At 40.8% G+C, this 19,670-nt stretch overlaps 1 protein-coding gene across 1 annotated transcript in view; it reads left to right on the top strand.

The window, feature by feature from the left end:
- ESPL1 (extra spindle pole bodies like 1, separase) overlaps positions 1 to 19,544 on the top strand; it is a 51,088-nt gene extending 31,544 nt beyond the window's left edge. The window contains exons 16-31 of the mRNA XM_032238986.1: positions 48 to 204; positions 610 to 719; positions 2,135 to 3,285; positions 4,941 to 5,337; positions 7,726 to 7,878; positions 9,184 to 9,397; positions 10,401 to 10,588; positions 11,344 to 11,471; positions 11,564 to 11,686; positions 13,305 to 13,460; positions 13,757 to 13,930; positions 14,178 to 14,282; positions 16,875 to 16,984; positions 17,680 to 17,763; positions 18,550 to 18,708; positions 19,013 to 19,544. Coding sequence (XP_032094877.1) covers positions 48 to 204; positions 610 to 719; positions 2,135 to 3,285; positions 4,941 to 5,337; positions 7,726 to 7,878; positions 9,184 to 9,397; positions 10,401 to 10,588; positions 11,344 to 11,471; positions 11,564 to 11,686; positions 13,305 to 13,460; positions 13,757 to 13,930; positions 14,178 to 14,282; positions 16,875 to 16,984; positions 17,680 to 17,763; positions 18,550 to 18,708; positions 19,013 to 19,214 — 3,611 coding nt within the window. The 3' untranslated portion in view covers positions 19,215 to 19,544. The remainder of the gene's footprint in view (positions 1 to 47; positions 205 to 609; positions 720 to 2,134; positions 3,286 to 4,940; positions 5,338 to 7,725; positions 7,879 to 9,183; positions 9,398 to 10,400; positions 10,589 to 11,343; positions 11,472 to 11,563; positions 11,687 to 13,304; positions 13,461 to 13,756; positions 13,931 to 14,177; positions 14,283 to 16,874; positions 16,985 to 17,679; positions 17,764 to 18,549; positions 18,709 to 19,012) is intronic.
- The last annotated feature ends 126 nt before the right edge of the window (positions 19,545 to 19,670 follow it).

Here is a 19,670-nt window from a genome sequence, read left to right as displayed (position 1 = left end):
CTTTGCCACCTCGACATAAAGCTTTCCCTTTCCTTCTTCCTTCTCAGGTGATAACCTGGTGCAGAAATGGCAGGTGCTGGCAGATATGTTTGTTTGTTCAGAGCGTTTTGTGTCTCTCCTTAGCAAGATTGAGACAGTAAGTGAAGCCAAAGCTTTTTGCCTGGAAACGCTCAAAATTTCCATGAAGGTGCAATCCATTCGATGGTAAGAAATAGGCAGATAAAACAAAAGGGGCAGAATTATGAGGAATTACAGATTTTGAATTAAAATGAACTGCTAACCCTTCACTATGATCTGTGTTCCTGGTTTGCCATGACATCAAACTAATCATTTGAAATACATTGGGATCCATAAAACATTATATATTGTTATTGTTGCTGTTGCTCTTATTACCTATTACAGCAGGAATAATGCTAGCAATAGGACTATGAACAATTTCAAAGGAATTGTGTGTGGTGTATATAAGGTTGGGCACATCTGTTAGTGAATGGCAGTTGCAAGTCAAAAAATTGAAATGTTGACTAACTGGACGGCTAAGTCCATGGAAACAACGGAGGATACCGTCTTGTTACAGAGGATAACATGTTGGCTTTTTACTTTTCTTCTTAGGTGTGCTCACTTTCTGGTTCTGAAGAGCAAGCTGGAACTTCAGCGCAACAATCCGGATCTGTGTGGCTCAGATCTTGAGCAGGTCCTCTTTCTTCTTGAATCGGGCACAGGTGATAAATTTAAGCAGGGTTGAATTTATTTTATATTTTATTTTATTTTATTTTATTTACTTAAGACATTTAGCTGCTCATTTTCTAACCAACTCCAGGGAGCTCCCCATCAAAAGTGAAAACATATAAAATCATGTTAATCATATTAAAACTATTAAACTAAGCTCATTAAAGCATTAAAAACAACAAAAATCATGGAAGCGCTGAGGGCTTTTTGTTGCAAAGAGTATGTTGGTTTGAATGGGTGGATCAACCACTCTAATAAAGAAACCAAGTTTTACATGGAGCAACTGAGGTTCCAGGTTTGATAGATTGTATTTCATTTCAGGCGGCAATTTATTTAAGCTGTTTTTCAGGAATAATGTGAAGGCTTAGAAACAAAGAGCCAGTGCTGGTGGGGGAAGGACATGTTGCCCTCCTGATGAGTGGTGCCATCTCCCACCAGCTTATTTTGTGCAAAACAAGCCAGAATTGGCAGGACAGGATTCATTGTCAAATTATGAAACAATAAATTGAGAGCCTGTTCTTAAGATTTGTGTTCAAATTCCAGTAATCTTCACAACAGAGGTAAATAACAGGAAGCAAGACATCAGAGGATGCTGTCCTGGGGACTTTCAACATAATGCCCCTGACAAAACCAAGCTTTTTCATCATTGGTTTCTTTAGAACTTAAACTTAGTTTCTTGGTGAAATGATTTGTTTTTTATGACTAGCCAAAGAAGTTGAATGTGGTTGAGTTTTTTCCCTCACGTCCTTCTTTCTTTCAAGACTAAGTTGGTGTTTATGTACGTAACTGTTTTTTGTACTCCTCTACATCTGGACCTCAAAGAATTGGGCTGGGTATTACTGGCAGTAGTTCTTGACAGAAACTTTGACAATGAGTTCTACTTAGAGTCGGTTTATGAAAAGGTCTTCCTTAGAATAGGAGAATCTTTTCAAACCTGTCAGAATTAGTGGGAGGAAATACATTAGAACAGTAGTAAACTTGAGGATAAAGGTTCGTTCTCAGAGCTTGTGGGTTGGTTTCTGAACATTTCATTACCAGACTAGGTAACATCTTCAGTGGAGTTTAAGGGATATCAGTGTCCCGAAACCCCACCCACTTCACTATAATGGCCGTGCATAGCCTTTAGGAGCCTTTCAGAGTGCTCCTGGGGGCTGGGGAGAGCAGAAATGAGCGAAAAATAGACTGTTTTTTTGCCCCCCCCCCAGCCCCAAGGAGAAATCTATAAGCCAAAAAAATACATGCCCATTTTTTGAACAAAAAATGGAGCCGTTTTCACGAAAAACGGGCTGTTTTGGGGAGGTCTGCAGAGTGCAGATACTTTTTTTTTTTAATTTGCCTCTTCAAAACTTGGTGTGTCTTATACTCAGAAAAATATGGTACTCAATGAATCTTTCTCTTTTGTTCCTAGTGTTTGAAACCAAAGGAGAAAAGGGGGAGGTGCGAATCAAGCCCAAGAAAGGAGGCCCTAAGGGCAAGAAGCCTGAAAGCCTACACTTGAAGTCTACTGAGGAAGACCAGTCTTTCCTGAAAGAAGCCTGCCTTGAATTCATTGATACCGTCCCTGTGCAGAAGACTCTAACTACTTCACCCGTACTGAGGCCAAAGCTGAAGAAACAGCTCAGCTTCTTGAACCACCCGGATAAGTGCTGCTGTTTGCTATGTTCTGATGTGATCCTCTCCACCATCTGTCTCCATTGGCTGATCATCTCTGTGGATGGAGAGCTGACATTTGGGAACGGAGGGGAAGGATTGCATCTCCTTCAGGCCATTCTGCAACGGTGCACCACTGTGGCTCAGCGCATCGCCCAGGTGGTAGCATTTGTATGTCCGCAGGAAGGGAAGAAAGTTGTTGCTCCATGTCAGTCCACCATTGGGCTTCTTGATGGCCTAATGGCCCACATCTATGTCCTTTTGACAAAGCAAAGCATGAACAGCAGTAGACCAGGAAAGAAATTCTGGCAGTTTCTGGAGAAGGGTTTGACCTTCCTTTCCTCCAAGGGGCCTCAACTGCTTGAACTTGAATACTGCAGGACCCAGCTCCTACTTGCCAGAGCTGTGGCTGCAATTTCTGTTCTCAACTCCAGACAAGGCAGTTATGCAGAAAATATACTGTCCAATACTTGGTCCTGGAAGTCCCCATTGCCTCTTACTGGAGACCAAGAAATCAAGCTGGGAACAACAACAGAAGAGACTTTCAATACAGTTTATGCAACGTCTCTGAAAAGCAGAACAAAGAAGCAGCCAGTACCTGTCTCAAAATCGAAGCCTAAAAGACTCCGAGGGGCCAAAACTCGGCCTGTGATCAAGCTAAATGACCCCTTTGCCCTGGCTGACTCTGATTCAGACACTCCTTCCATTGTTCTTAAGCCCCCTACCGAATCCTTCGGTACCCCCGCCCAAAAATCCCTTCCAGTCTCCAAGAAAAACCTGTCCTTAAGTGCCAGGTCCATCATTGCCCACAAGGCTCCATTTGTGGTGTTTGAGGAATCCTCTCCAAAACTGAAGGCTGAACTTCCAAAGGCTCCCAAAGTAACCAGGAGAATGAAATCCCGAATTAAGGTACCTTAATTAACAAGGGGTGGGGTAACCATGTAATGAAAGGATGTTTGATGTCATAAAACACAGAATATTTTGTTTAGCTGGTGTGTGCATGTGCGTCTGTGGGGAGCTAAGGTACTGCAGCTGCAGTTCAGCAGTTCAGCAGTTCAAATCTCACTAGTTCAAGGTTGATTCAGCCTTCCATCCTTCTGAGGTTGGTAAAATGAGGACCCAGATTGTTGGGGGCAATAGCTGACTGTAAACCATTTAGAGAGGGCTGTAAATCACTGTGAAGCAGTATATAAGTCTAATTGCTATTGATATATGTTGCCTGCTATTTTTTTAATGTACTGACCATGTAATACTTTGTCTTCCCATGTCTCTTTTTGGTGGTTATTATTATTAGATTTTTATGCCAACATTTTAATGTATATTTTGGTCAACTCAAGGCACTTAATGTACCTCATATTCCTGCCTCCTATTTCCCCAGCAGTCCAAAGAAATAGGTTGGGCTGAGAGGAAGAGTCTTTCTGCTGCCTTTCATGCCTAAGTGAGGCCAAGAATCCATAATCTCCTGGTTTCTAGGCCAGCACCTTAACCATTATACCAAACCTGTGCTGTATTCCAACGCATCCACCACCACCATCCCCCCAAAAACCAGGTCCCCTTCCCCTGATTAGGGAACATGATTATTAGTATATGGTTGATATACAGCCTTTTGTTTATCTATCTATCTATCTAATCTATCTATCTATCTATCTATCTATCTATCTATCTATCTATCTATCTCTATCTGCATTCTTTACTTCTACATGTTAAGAGTTGTAATTGGTTGCTTCGACCATTTGATACAATATATAGGTTTTTTTATAGTATATAATTTTTCCCCCTCATGCCATCACTCCTGAAATCCCAATCTCACAGTGCTGTTTTATGTCTAAGTATATTTACCCATGTTGTATGGCTATAGTATTTTTATTATCCTTCCCATGTTCTTTAATACCCCATCCTATTGGTAACATTATCATGATGATGATGATTATTCTGTTGCTTTGCATGTACATTGAGTGAGTAAGAAAAATCTTTATTACGGTCAAAGACCAGCAATACACATTAGTTTTTACACTATATTAAAAAATACTAACATTAAAATATAATTAAAATGTATTGACATTAAAAGTGGATAATAACATAATGGTCCAAAGATTGTTAGAGGTATGTCCAGATAATTGGTACAGCATGTATATTGAGAGCTTTTACACTGGAGAGAAATTCTTTGTCTGTTGAATCACACCTGGCCAAACAAAGCCTATTCCTACTCTACTCTACTTGCATTGAAAAGCATACAACTCTTTTTGTTTCTAAATTTTTAAAACCCAGGCGCTTCTTGCTTAACAATCCTAATTGGGACCAGAACATCCATCACTAAGCGATGATGTCATTAGGCAAAACATCACATGACTGCATTGCTTAATGATGGCGGTTTTGACAATCATTAGGTGAGGACCTCATGCTTCTCCTGCCTTGCAGCACTCACTTTCACTGCAAACCCACCCACCCACCTAACTCCCTCCATCTCTGACCCTTTTGGCCATCCTATAGTCTACCATCCCTGCTGCTCCCTTTGCCTTCTTTTCCAAGAAAATAAGGAGAAATCCCATCCTTTTCACTCCCAGATTCTCTTCAGTGATGACAGTGATGCGGAAGGCCATCCAGAAGTAGGACCAGAATCCCAGCTCCATGTTGAGACTGAACCAACTGCTGCTACTCGCAGGATGGGACGGAGGGTAGCATCGAACAGAAAACCAGCGAAGGCAAGCTTTGCTAAAACGGAGAGGTGCAGTGCTGGCTCTTCACAGGAACATTCCAAAATGGCAAACCCCCAGGTTGGGAGGCCGAGACGAGGCCCGAGACGAGGAAAGCAAGAAGACATCCAGAAAGGTTCCAAGGAGAGAATTCTTCAGGAAGATCAAGGAGGAGAAGAAGAGAAAGACATTCTAAAGGCAAACAAGGAGAGTTCAGAAGACAACATTGAAGTCTTGCGAGGTTCTGATGAGGAGAAAGCTATTAATGGTAGGCTTTATATTATGAAAATGGAAAGCAAAAATCAAGGGGTGAGCAGCCTGCAGATTCATATTAATATCAGCAAAAATGCAAAACATTATATATGTATATGTGTATGTATGTATGTATGTATGTATGTATGTATGTATGTGTGTGTGTATATATATATATATATATATATATATATATATATATATATATATATATATATATATATATATATATATATTACATTACATTACATTACATTACATTACATTTTTACAACCCCTGGTAAGGCCCAATTATGGGAGGAAGCTAACTGCTTCCATCTTTCACCCTGGCTTCGCTGATAACGGATAAGAGCCTGTGGCCTAATGGCTAAGATCTCTGCCTAGTATGCAATATAGCCCAGGTTCAAATCCCAGTAAGGGTATGGCTAGCTGATGAGAGCTAAATAGCTTGAAATAGGTCTATACTAGTCTCCCTTTATTTATTTATCAGCACAAATAAAAAAACATATATATATATATATGTATGTGTGTGTGTGTATGTATGTATGTATGTGTATGTATATATATATATATATATTTTGTTATATTTATGCTGATAAATAAATAAAGGGAGACTAGTATAGATCTATTTCAAGCTATTTAGCTCTCATCAGCTAGCCATACCCAAGTTTGGGAATCGAACCTGTGCTCCTATTGCCTCCCAGGCAGGGAGTTAACCATTTGAGCTACAGAGAACGACTCCTTATCAGCCAGCCAGGGTGGGAGGTATATACTTAAAGTCACAACCCCTGGTATGCCCAAGTATGGGAGGAAGGTCACACTTCCACTCTCTGTCATTAGGCTCGTCTGGATGGTCTCTTGTGACGAAAGGCAACAGTAAAAAATATTGGGTTTCTGTCTGGATGGTCTCTTGTGACGAGCCTAATGACAGAGAGTGGAAGTGTGACCTTCCTCCCATACTTGGGCATACCAGGGGTTGTGACTTTAAGTATATATATATATATATATATATATATATATATGTGTGTGTGTGTTTTTTTATTTGTACTGATAAATAAATAAAGGGAGACTACTATAGATCTATTTCAAGCTATTTAGCTCTCATCAGCTAGCCATACCCTTACTGGGATATATATATATGTTTTTTTATTTGTGCTGATAAATAAATAAAGGGAGACTAAAAAATCTAACATATATATAGATATAGATATAGATATAGATATATAGATATATATCGGTATGCGTGTGTGTGTATTTATGTGTGTGTGTTCTAGCGTAATTCTGAAACGCCTTGAGCAATTTCAACCAAACTTCGTACACAGATGACTTACTCTCTGGAAACAAATACTGTGGGGGTAAGACACCCCTAACACTTTTCGGGGTGTGTGTCTGTGTCTATGTGTTCCAGCATAACTCTGGAATGCCTGGGTTGCTAAAATGAAAAGGAATGAATTATATCTATAGTACCACAATACTCTTGACCGGTGATAGTGTGCATTTTGGATTCAAGTTCGTGTGTGTCTGTGTTCCAGCATTACTTTGACTGGACACTAGATATAATTCATTCCTTTTCCCGTCTAATACAGGATTAGCATAAATAAATACCAGGGCAACACCAGGTTATCAGCTAGTAGGGATATAAATAAGTTCCATCTGAACTTAAACTGGAGGATACATGGTTTCTGTCAATCTCGTCTTCTCCCCGTCTGCTTCCTTCCTTCCCTTCTTATGCTTTATGCTTTGAAGGATAGCACCCATGGGGCTCCAGTGGGTGTGGAGATCTGTCAAACACAAATTCTTAAGGGATTTGGAAAAATGTAAAGGCAACAAGAAAGGAAAGAAATCAACAGAAAAAAATCTGTTTTAACTTATATCTAAAAGTAGTATTAATTTTTGATCCCAACTTCCTGCTTACTTCAAATTCTTCTTTGCCTGCCTGGCCCAACAGTTGTGGTAGCCAAGTGAAAAAGGAAATGTCCACGCCTTGTTTCTCTAACACCTTGCATTTCTATTTGGGATTTTTTAAAATTGGTTTTTACGAGACTCAGCATGATCATTTCCGTTCACTGAGATCCCATCATCTATCATGTAGCTGAATATCTCAACTCACCTGACAGAAGCCTCCTTACTTTCAAGTATATTACTGTGGATTTGCAGCAACAGGCCCACGCAGATGATACACTGTAAATCCATAAATCAATCTTTTCTAGATGTTTGCTGTCCAGATTAACGTATCTTCAACAACCCTGACTTAACACCAGAAAGCATCAAATGTTGAGTTTCCAGCCTTTGTTGGAATTACAATGAAGGCACGGATTATGATCATAGCCTCAAAGGCAATATTTGACATCTGATTTGGGCAAGATCAAAACATTTTGGTGTTCTGTTTCTTTATCCTCTGCAGAAACTCGACAACAACCAAGCACAGAAGATCAGGAGGTCCTCCGGAGAGATTTTAGCACTATCTTACAGGGAGGGTTTTCAGCCACAGAGAAGAAGGCTTTGGAAGATCCCTTCAACTTGCATGTACTTGCCTCCTCACTAGATGCACCTGCAGGTAAAGAGCCATTAAAATCTGTTTTCTGTCAAATCTTCTTTTAAAAATTATAATATTGTTGGAAAGATTTACCTAAACTATGGCTTACACAATATACTGCGTGAAAACCCTTTCATCTTTTTTTTAACAGAGAAGTTTGAATTCTGATATTTTTGTAGATCATTTATTTTTAAATTTCTATCCTAGTTTTCACTGCTAGGGTTGACCAAATTCAATCTATTGCCTATGTTTATTTCTAGACTAGTGTCCTTCAATGTAGCTTCTGATGATTCCAGAAATCATTGGTTGTACCGGCTATGGCTGATGAGATGAGAAACCTAAGCATCATTGGAAGGCACTGGGCTGTGTATATATGGGTGTGTGTGTGTGTGTGTGTTCCAACATAATTCTGGAACGCCTCGAGCAATTTCAACCAAACCTGGTACACAAATGACTTACTTTCTAGAGAAAAATAGTGTGGGGGTAAGACACCCCTAACACCCTTCAAGGTGTGTGTTCTGTTAAGATACAGCCTGTTGTGCCATACTGCCATACTGGCTTCTACTGCACAGCGCAGTGGAGTTGCCATGGTAATGGCTTCACAGTAGTCCACAAGGGGCCTCCCTCTGGTAAGGGGGAAAATCCAACATTAGAAATTATGTTTGGTCAGGACATTTCCCCCCTATAAATAAATACCCGGGCAATACCAGCTTGTCGGTTAGTATTTAATAATTTGCTTGGTTAGTAAAGGGCATTAAGAACGTCCTAATGGCTCAACATGGTTAGGGAAGTTTCCATGATAGCCATAGACAAACTAGCTAAGGAGAGATGACTCAGTCAACATGGGCTTCATGCTAGCAGGAGAAAATATAAAATTTGCGACCCCATGACAAACACAGGAATTGAGTTGGCTACTTGAGCAAAAGTATTTTAAATCTACTGAAATGCTAGTTGTCTGGATGCAGATGTATGTTACCTCTTTGTAAATGTTTAAAATGGGGAATGAAATTCATATCTATTCTGGCTTGAGCTACGAGAAGGATGTGGAGTGCAGATATAAAAATGAAGCTTTATGAAATAAGAACTTATTTATGAATGTATTCTGACCATACTGACATGGAGTTATGCCAGTTCAGTTTCAACACATTTGGAGGAGAGGGAACCATGACTAGAGAAATTGGGTAAATAGATCAATATTGTAAATTTCAAAGGAGAACTAACTGCTTGAGTATGAAATAGACTGACTAAATAATCTGAACATAATCGCATTCAGGTTTTCACTGACTGTCGTGTTTTGTTTTTCTTCCCTAATTTGCAATGTTACAGACATTTTGTCCATGGACTCGGTCTATGACTCCCTGCAAGCTGCTTTTCAGTCGATTGCCCATTATCCACTGGGTGCCCTCTACAACCAGCTCTGTCAACTCATGGCGCTGTGTATTGGGAACCGGGACCCCATTGCCACCGCCTATCTGGTTTCTGAGTCAGTCTCTATCACTCTTCGTCATCAGAAGATGACCATGATTCATAAGAAAGTCAAGTAAGTTCATAGTGATGGAAGCGGAAGGGGGGAACATGGTATCTATCAATTTGACGAGTGTGGCAAGTGCAAGGATGTAAAAACGACACCAAACTATCCTATCCTCATTCACCATGCTGGTGGATCTGAACAGGGCTCCTCATTGAAAGGAGATAATCCCAGAACAGGAGTTCTTGAAGGTGCTTATCACACAGACTCTTTCAGTGATTTTGTTGTGATTTTACACCAAATGGAAATAAAGTTGCAAGAGATGCAGCCAGTAGCAGATTAAGGCTCACTGTTGCCCTAAGCACTGACAAATCTTGGTGCCTCCTCCTTTGTACAGACTGTTCAAATCATTGGTTTTTTTTTTCCTTTCTCAACTTTATGGTGCCCCCTTGGGCCTGGTGCCCTAAGTACATGCTTAGTCTGCTTAATGGTTAATACACCACTGGATGCAGAACTGTCTATTACTATGAATCTTCTGGAAAGTAGATTAGTAAACCATGCAGAGATATAGTGGGTAGCCTTCCTATGACAGTGTTTCTCAACGTTGGCCACTTTAAGTCCTGTGGAGTTGAAGTCCACAGGACTTAAAGTCGCCAAGGTTGAAAAACACTGTCCTATGGGCATATATTTGAAGCTCCCCTGATGCTTGAAGGCACTTGTTTCCCATACCAGGTTTTAGCTGAACTTTTAATAAACTGGAAACTTGGCAAAACTTCATGGCCTAGAATTCAGAACAAGTGCAGTCCAAACTGTGGACAAAATATTAATACTTCATTAAATAAGTCCATGAAATATGGGTGGGTAATACATTTAAAAAAAAAAATTCCAAGCAGATGGAGTAGACCTCTGTGACTAACGTGAAATTTTTAGAACTGTTTTTAACATTATTGTCTTTACCAGTAACAGCGTGTCATATTTACAGAAAGGAATACATTTGAAAGCGTTATTTCCGCAATAAAGCAAAGACACCTTTTCAGGATGTCTTAAGAATCTTAGTGTTACATTTCCTCCTTAGCAAAATGAAAAAGACATCAGTGGCCGGTGTTTCCAAGCAACTGGAGGCACTTACCCTGCAAGAAGGAAAAGCGGATTCTCAGCTTCAGCAGCTCTTAGAACTTCAGAACGTCTTTGAGTTCAGCTGCCCCACGTCAACAGGGTTGGAAACTAAGAAATTCAGGGAAAGCCTGCAGGAAATACCCCCTGGTATGTGACGGATGTGTAAGATGGAATCATATTTTGATTGTTGGCAAGTAGCACCACTCTGAAAAGGAAGACTGTTCTCACACATACAGAGGCCTTCTCAGAGATGTGTGTTAATGTTGTGTGTATGTGTGCACACAACACAAACTGACACTTCAGGTCAGTTTTGAATCTTCATGACTGGACTAGCCCCTCCAATTTTCTTGCCAAGTTTTTTTTGGAGCGAAGGACTTTGCCTTATTTGGTAAGAGAGAATGACTGGCCCAAGGTCCCCCAGCTGGTTTCATGTCTAAGGCTGGATTAGAACTCATGGTCTCCTGGTTTCAAGCTTGGTACCTTAACACTACACCAAACTGGTTCTTGTGCATTAATATAGATAGTCCATGACTTACAAGAGTTTACTGACTGAAGTTATAACATCACTGACTGTTTTTCACACTTAACAGCCACTGTAGCATCCCCATGGTCATGAGATTTACATTCAGGCTTCTGCCCTGCCCTGCCCATCTTTTCTCAATCGTTATTTGGGATTTTGTTTTCATTGCTCTAACCTTTTGGGGGCTAAAAAGTACAGGGTTTAAAGGAGGAGAGCAATGAGCAGAGATGATGGCTTGAAGGCCTAGTTCAAGATATTGAAATAGAATTTTCTTTGTGTTGTGCTTTGGCAAACAAAGGCTTGGTTTAATGTCATAGTATTACTCATTAACATTTTCTCTTTTCAACTGACTTATTCACGAGTCTTGCTGTCTCCTTCTTAGGAATCACAGTATGCATAATGACACTGGTGAGCACCCAATCACAGACCACTGAGGACATCCTCTTATTGACAAGATTAGAGAAGGATGCTACCCCTGTGAACATCCAGATACAGACTCTGCATGCCAAGGTAAGAACAGTGAGAAGGAGAACTTTATATGGTAATTTTCTGGATTTAGGCCATGTTTTGCCTCATAATATTCTTTTTGGTGTTTTTTTCAGGTCTCCTTAAGTGCAGCTCTAAGTGAATTCGAAGCCATCCTGCAGAAACAAAAAGAGATCTCAAATTTCACACTGAAAGAGGATTGGTGGACTGGTCGGATAGCATTGGACAAAAGAATGATGGTGAGTCTGCTTTTCTACTGCACATACCCTATTTTTTTGGAGTATAAGATGCACCGGAATATAAGACACACCAAGGTTTTAAAGAGGCAAATTAAAAAAAAGGTTTTTGCACTCTGCAAACCTCCCCAAAACAGCTTGTTTTTCGTGAAAATGAGCCCTTCCCCCCCCCCCCCAAAAGCCATGAATAGCCTTTAGGGGACTTGCAGAGTGCTCCTGGGGGGGTGCCCCCCCTCCAAATGAGCAAAAAACAGCTCATTTTTTTGCAAAAACGGGCCCGTTTTTTGACAAAGAAATCACATGCATAGCCTTTAGGAGGCTTATAGAATACTCCGGGGGGGGGGGCAAAATTGAGCAAAAACAGGCCGTTTTTCACTCATTTCAGCCCTCCCTAGCTCCCAGGAGCACTTTGGAAGCCTTCTACAGGCTCTGCGTGATCATTTTGGTGAAGGGGGCAGGGCTTCAGGAGGCAAAAATGTTGAATTCAGTATATAAGATACACCCAGATTTTCCGCCAGTTTTTTGAGGGAAAAAGGTGTGTCATACTCCGAAAAATACGATAGTTCTCTTTCAGATCAAGGGCAAAACCCCTTGATTTAGTAGATTAAATTAATCCAATTTAGCACATTTGTTCTGCCTATATTACAACTACTTTCCTCCTTCAGTCAAATTAAAATTTGCAGTTTAATTAGTTGGTTTACTTTCTTGATTAGCGCTTGTGCCATATCGAAGTGCAAAGTTCCAGACACAAATTATTACTAAAATCTGATTTAATTTTTTAAAAAATGGAATTGGACTAAAATATAATTTAAAATAAAATGGAATAAAATACAATAATTTAATATGTACATAAATAAAATATGATAAAATTACATTTCAGTATCAGCCCTACAGTCTACCCCAATCTCAACCGAACCATTTTACTTAAGTACTGTGCTGTGTTAAATATTATTTTCAGATTCTGGCCACACATAAGTTAAGTTTTTTTGATATGGGGATCCCAATGGGTCATTCGTTTGATATATAGACCAAGGTATCTGTCTCTCGCCCCCTTATACAAGCAACAATCAAATAGGATGTGAGCCAGGTCTTCTACCTCTGCCGTTCCACAAATGCAGAGACGTCCATTGTAGGGCATAGAATGGGATCTCCCAAATCTGACCATTGTGTCAGTCCTGTTGGTGGCTTCGCCTCTGCTCTATAGTTTTCAAGGAATCTAATGCCCATGATGTCCATGGTCCTCTGGACATAAATTGGGTTGAATGGGGATAATGAGATTGTTAAGCTAACCACATGTAAAAGGCACTGCATTGGACAAAGCTGAACTAGTGACAAGCTTGAAACTTTCTGAGTTCAACAAAAATAATGGGAAGAGGAGATCAAGACTGCCAGGATGATGTGCTGTCTTGATTGTGCAATCAAATCTGATTACTTCATGCTCCGTTCTTTCAAGTCCTTCTCCTTCCCCAACACTGCCCATTCACATCCAATGAATTTTGTGCCTTTGATGGGAATCAGAATCAGGTCAAAGGCAGGATCCTCCAAACCACAATGCTGTTGTGCTGTTCTGCCCCCCCCCTTTTTTTTTTGTTAAAAAGGACTCTTCTGCTTGACTCCACAGGCGTTGATGGATTCTCTGGAGACACATGTGCTAAGCTGCTGGAAGGTTGCACTACTACCAGCCTCTGAGAATGACAGCTTGGTGGAAGAAGCCACCCATCTCCTAACAAATCTCAGAGAATGTGGTTGTGAAAAGGTTGATCTAGCTTTGCTTAAGGTAAGGAGATGGGCAGGCTTTGATCATAGAAGGTGAGGTTAGCCAGGTACACCTTGTCTTCAATGGGATGAATATTATATATATATATATATATATATATATATATATATATATATATATATATATATATATATATATATATATATATATATATATATATAACATTTTCTGTTTCAAATGAGAAATCTGCCATGTTTTTATTACAATTGCTTTTTTGTTTTCTACTGTTATGATCGGCTCAGGTTATTATCAGGCAGCTCCGGACATGGGAATTTATTTTGTTTTTGTTTCATAAGGTCATACTGGCTGGATCCCATCTGTTAACTCCACAACTTGTAGAGCACTTGGTACGGGGCCTTCACCCAGCTCAACCTGAGAGAGCCCTGAGGCTTCTACAGGAGACAGTGGACAAACTGAAATCATACACTGGCCAGGCACCAAGTGGCCACCTGGTGCTTGTGCTGGATAAAGTGAGTAAGGGTGGAGCTTTGCTATTTTACCACAAGGATGAGCAAATGGCAAGGGCAGCATTCTTGCATTGTGCAAGATGTTGCTGCCTGGGTTTTCTTCCCATGGAAACATGTAGAGAGCATCATCATGAAATATTTTGATCTTCTAAATGTTCCAAGACTGGCCCAGCAATTTACCATATTATTGACTTGCTTCATCCAATAAATGTTTTATGGCGGGAACTGAACACTTGATCTTTCTTTACAGCATCTCCAGAAGCTTCCTTGGGAAAACATACCATGCTTAAGAAGCCAGTCAATAACCCGGTTACCATCTCTACACTTTCTGCTTAGCTACTCACTTATGAAAAAGGTGAGGTATCTGTAACTTTCTGGAGGCTGAGAGCTTGACTCAGATATGTTCTTTTCCACCACCCTTTGCTGATGCATTTAATAGCAATTTTAACGCTATCACTAAATAACGGTTCTTTTGCAACTAAAGAGTGTTGCCTCATTATTGAAGTCTAGAGAGAAAATGTGTGCTTAATACCATATTTTTCAGAGTATAAGACGCACCGGAGTATAAGACACGCCAAGGTTTTGAAGAGGCAAATTTTTAAAAAAGTAGGTAGGGAAAGAAATACAGTGGGTAGGTAGGGAGAGAGAGAGAGTAGGTAAGGTAGGTAGATAGAGGGATAGAGAGAGAAATACAGTAGGAAGGTAGGGAGAGAGAGAGAGAGTAGGTAGGTAGGTAGATAGAGGGATAGAGAGAGAAATACAGTAGGTAGGTAGGGAGAGAGAAAGAGAGTAGGTAGGTAGATAGGTAGATGGAGAGAGAGAAATACAGTAGGTAGGGAGAGAGAGAGAGAGTAGGTAGGTAGGTAGGTAGATGTTTCCAGGTGTATTTATTTGTGTGCTGGAGAAGGAAATCAACCTGCAGCACCTAAGTGTTTCTGTTGGCACAGCACTTGATCAATGTAATTCTCATCAATCATTCTAACTAGATCTTTCTGAAAGAGGAAAAAAAAGTTTTTGCACTCTGCAAACCTCCCCCAAAAGACCCGTTTTTGTGAAAACAGCCCATTTTTTTTTCAAATAAAAGGCATGAATAGCCTTGGGGGGGCTTGCAGTGCTCCTGAGAGGCGGGGTAGGAGGAGCAAAAAAACAGCCCGTTTTTCACAAAAATGGGCTGTTTTTTGTCAAAAAAATTGCAAGCATAGCCTTATGGAGGCTTATAGAGTGCTGCTGGGGGCGTCCCGCCCCCCCCCCCCAAAAAAACCCAGCCCATTGTTTGCTTATTTCTGCCCTTCCCAGCCCCCAGGAGCTGTCTGAAAGCCTCCATAAGGATATGCATGGCCATTTTGGTGAAGGGAGCGGGGCTTCAGGAGGCAAAAAATGCTGTATTTGATGTATAAGACGCACTCAGATTTTCAGCCTCTTTTTTGAGGAAAAAAGGTGCATCTTATGCTCTGAAAAATACAGTAAATGCTAGGAAGCACTATTTTGCAAGAACCTGGGGAGATTTTTAGGAGATGGTATTCACTTCCTTGCTTCCTCTCTGGCAAGTGGCAAGCAAAATTGATTCACTTAAGCTGGCCAGTGCTATGAGCATCAAAGCCTCTGCCTCTGATTTGTATAGTTTAGGCATTTGATGGCGAACCTATGGCACATGTGTCGGAAGTGGCACACAGAACCACTTCTCCGGGCATGTGAGCCGTCGCCCTTTGCTCTTCTGGGTTCTGGAGTGCCGGTCAGCTGGTTTTCACACGCGTGGAAGCACCGGAAACCAGAAGTGCAGCCGCCCAGCATGCATGTAGACACTGGGAAGATGATGTTCCAGCTTCTGGCATGTGCATGCACACCGGCCAGCTGCTCTTCATGCATGTATGTGTGCCAGAAACTGGAAGATAATTTTCCTGGTGTGCACATGCCCATCGGCCAGCTGCTTTTCCGGTTCTCGGTGCACACATGTACACAGGCCAGCTGTGCACACACAAACACATGTTCCCATTTCAGCACTCGGTGCCAAAAAGGTTCACCAACACCGGTTTAGGTATTAGTTCTGCTGGATGAACAAAAAATGAGTCACCTAGTTCTGGTACTGGGTGAGATTGCACTCAGTAAGTGAAATTATTATTATTAAATTTATTTACTGCCTATTTTGTCAATCTAGCAGCCACCTCTAGAGTTGAATTCCCCCATTGGATCCCTAGGCCAGTTTGCAGAGCCAAGTCTTTAGGTTCTTATGGAAGGAAAAGATCTTACCCTGGAGGGCACTGTGGCAGAGAAGGCTCTTCTGGACAGTCACAGTTCTTTAACCAATGGGATCCTCATTGGGCCTTCTCTGCCGGCCTAATTAGAGCTATAGAGCTCTTTTGAGCTAAGAAAGCTAGCATAATTTTTATAGTTCTAAAAACTCAGTTCTTTGACTTGAGAAAGCCAGCATGCAAACTAAAAAGGATTAATGTAGGCTGCTCTTGGTCACAAGAAAGAACAATCAATCTGATTGAGAGGGAAATATTGCTTAAAAGGAGCAATGTTTTTTTAAAGAATTTGTATGCAATTCCGCCCCCCTCTAGTTTTAAATAACCATTAAATGGTCTTTTAATATACTGAACAGTGGGGGATGGATGGATAGATAGTATAGAAATAAACAAAGAGAGAAACAGATACAGATAAAAATATGGCTGCATCAGAGCTTGATGTACTGCAAGAAGTCATTTCAAAGCACAGTACAGTTTGTGGTAAACTTGTCTCAGAAGCAATGTGCTAGCCACAGCATGAAGCCCACAGTGGCCTTCCTTGATGTTCATTGGTGCTTTTAGATCTGATAATGGAAGACAAACACACACACACACACACACACACACACATTCTCACAGACTGGATACATCCTAAAATTAGTGCCTGATTTCATGCTGCTTTATCCCCATCTAATGAAGCAACTCTCTTGATCTCTTATCAGGAAGAGACTATCCTTCACCACGGAGTCAATAGCAGCAGCACCTTCTATGTTCTGAACCCACACAAAAATCTTCCTGGCACAGAGAAGATGTTCAAAGAATGGTTTCAAGGGTAGGTATTTGCACTATGTATCTATCGCACCGATTTTGGATCCTTCAGAGAAGCCATAGCATTACACAACCTGTCCATGAGTTTCCTTTTGGATCAAGGTTGCTTACCATGTTGACACAGCTAAACTCACTCACTCACCAATAATTGTTCTGGCCTGCCAGCAGAGCTGGCAGCAGATTCGGATAGTGAGGAGGTTGAGGAGGAACATGGGCCAGTCCTGAGTCTGGGGAAGGCTCTGATGAGGACTGTGTCTCAGAGGCAAGGAGGGGGCCAGAGCTGTATGCCAGTTATCAGCTGCCTTCAGAGTCAGACATCAGTGAGGCAGACGAACAGCTGGAGCCTGTTCCCAATGTGCACATGCGCAGACAAAGGGAACAGCTAAAGAACAGGGGTCAACTTGGGAGTAAGGCCACAGGTGGACGATGAATGGCCCTCCCAGAGGAAATAAAAGAAGAGCAAAAGGGGAGTGAAGTTTGCAGGAGACAATTAATTCACTTAATTGGTCTGTCAGCTCTCCAAGCCAGATAAAGTCTGTGACTGTAATTCCACTCTTGAAAGACTTCGCTGGATGTGAAGAGCAGAATTCACAGTAAATTCATAGAATGGTTTTTTGTTGGGACAAGGAGTTTGCTTCATGCTCTTGGGACGCCTCAGTCAGAACAATAGTCTTTTTTTCTCTGCTTATTACTTGATAGTAAACCTGGATGGACAGGAGTGGTGGGAGAAGTTCCCAGTACAGACCAAGTACCACAGGCCCTCGAAGAATGTGACCTCTACATGTGAGTACAAGGCAGAGCTGCATATCCCATTCTAGTGCCAGCAAAAAGTTTCAGTGAAGTGCAGATAGAAAATTTCTGTCACGAAAGCTATTAAAACATAGAGGAAGTGGATCCTGGGTCTGATATAGTTGCTCCGACAGAATAACATTTTTCTTGGTTATACTTTTAATTGCAGGTGTTCTTGCCTTTAAAAAAAGGTGTTGATACAGTAGATCTCAGCTACATAGGCTCATTGGAGAAATGCTATTCATTGTCTGAGAAGTATGTGAGCAGATGCCTAGAGGAGGGCTTTCAAACTCACAGGCTGGATGCATCCCATGCTAGCCCCGCCCACGCCTGGTTTAGTGAAGGGGGGGTGTCTCGCAATACATCACATGATGCTGCCCTGATAATGCAAGTTTGACACCCCTGGCCTAAAGAATACAGGAAAATGGAAAAATTAAAAAGTTGCTCAGGAATACATTTTTCTCTGAATGTATTTAAACACTGTTTTCTGTTCCTTAAGTATTTATATATTTAAAGTCTCAGATAATAGTTATGCAAAACCAAAATATCACGGAGAAGAACTGGCTTATGGGGAAAGGAAAGCGTTTCTATGCCTTAACTATATTTTGGGCTACTTACTAGGACAACAATGTTGGAAATTCCTTGATTTCCTCCCCACATATTATTATGTATATTATTTAACATTTAGATCTGCAAATTAATGGGAAACAAAGACAATCAAGAAATTGCAAAAAGGGAATCTGCCAGATTTTTTGAGGTGTCAATTTTTTCTTCTTTTAGCTATGCTGGTCATGGGGCAGGCACACGCTTTGTGGATTCCATCTTAAAGATTGATTGCAGAGCTGTGGCTTTTCTTTTTGGCTGCAGCAGTGCTGCTCTAGCTGTACAGGGCAACCTGGAGGGAACTGGTGCTATCCTCAAGTTCATCATGGCAGGATGGTAAGTTGCTAAAACATAGTCAATCATCATGGTAATTGCCCAGAATCATAGTTCTTAAATCCTGATATACTGATTTCCAAGTTGTGATGGGAAGAGTATACATGAAACCAATACAAATAAATCTTTGTTATCCTAAAACTTCAGAAACAAAGAGACACCATCCAACATGAAATGCTTGTGCAAGCCTAAGTATTACTCAAGCAAACCAATTTTGCTCTGTTTTGCCTACCAATTGATGTATTCAGGATTCTGTTATAAACATGACTTGTGCTCACATACTTCTTTCCCCTCCCTTGTTTTCCAGTCCCCTGGTGCTGGGTAATCTCTGGGATGTAACAGATCGAGATATTGACCGCTATATGCAGGCACTTCTGAACAACTGGCTCAAGGCAGGTTCTGGAACACCTTTGCTACAGTACATCATTGAATCCCGCCAGGCTCCCAAGCTCAGATACATGATTGGCGCTGCTCCAGTTGCATATGGCTTACCAGTGTTCCTGAAATAGAAAACTCAACAAAACATGAGATCTAACTTATGTTGGGGAGGGGGGGAGTGAAGGGGGTTGAATGAATTTATTATTACATTTTGAACTGCCTTAAGTATAAATTGTGCTTAACTGTGTTTTAAGAGAAAATATAAACATTTAACTTATGCTAGTATATTTGGTCAAGTCTACCTTGCCTTTTTACTGTAGCAGGCTTGCATAAGGTCTTATAAGAATCTATGCAATCTGCTACCTTTTGAAATATGCATCACATTTGTAAAGAGTAAATGTTCAAAAATTATTGTAAGTTATTCTTAAATCTATTTGTATTTTAATGTTTTAAAATCTCAATAAAGGCTAAAAGCAAACAACTTCTGTGTATACATGGAGCCAATCCTGAACCTGGGGCAGGGGATATGTTCTAGTCTTGACTGAGCATGTTTGAGCTGACTTGTCTAGACTTAGGTGACTGGGCTA

The sequence above is a fragment of the Thamnophis elegans genome, chromosome 2, assembly GCF_009769535.1.
Source record: "Thamnophis elegans isolate rThaEle1 chromosome 2, rThaEle1.pri, whole genome shotgun sequence".
Taxonomy (NCBI): Eukaryota; Metazoa; Chordata; class Lepidosauria; order Squamata; family Colubridae; genus Thamnophis; species Thamnophis elegans.
The sequence above is the reverse complement of the archived record's forward strand: the minus strand, read 5'-3'. Positions and strand labels throughout refer to the sequence as shown.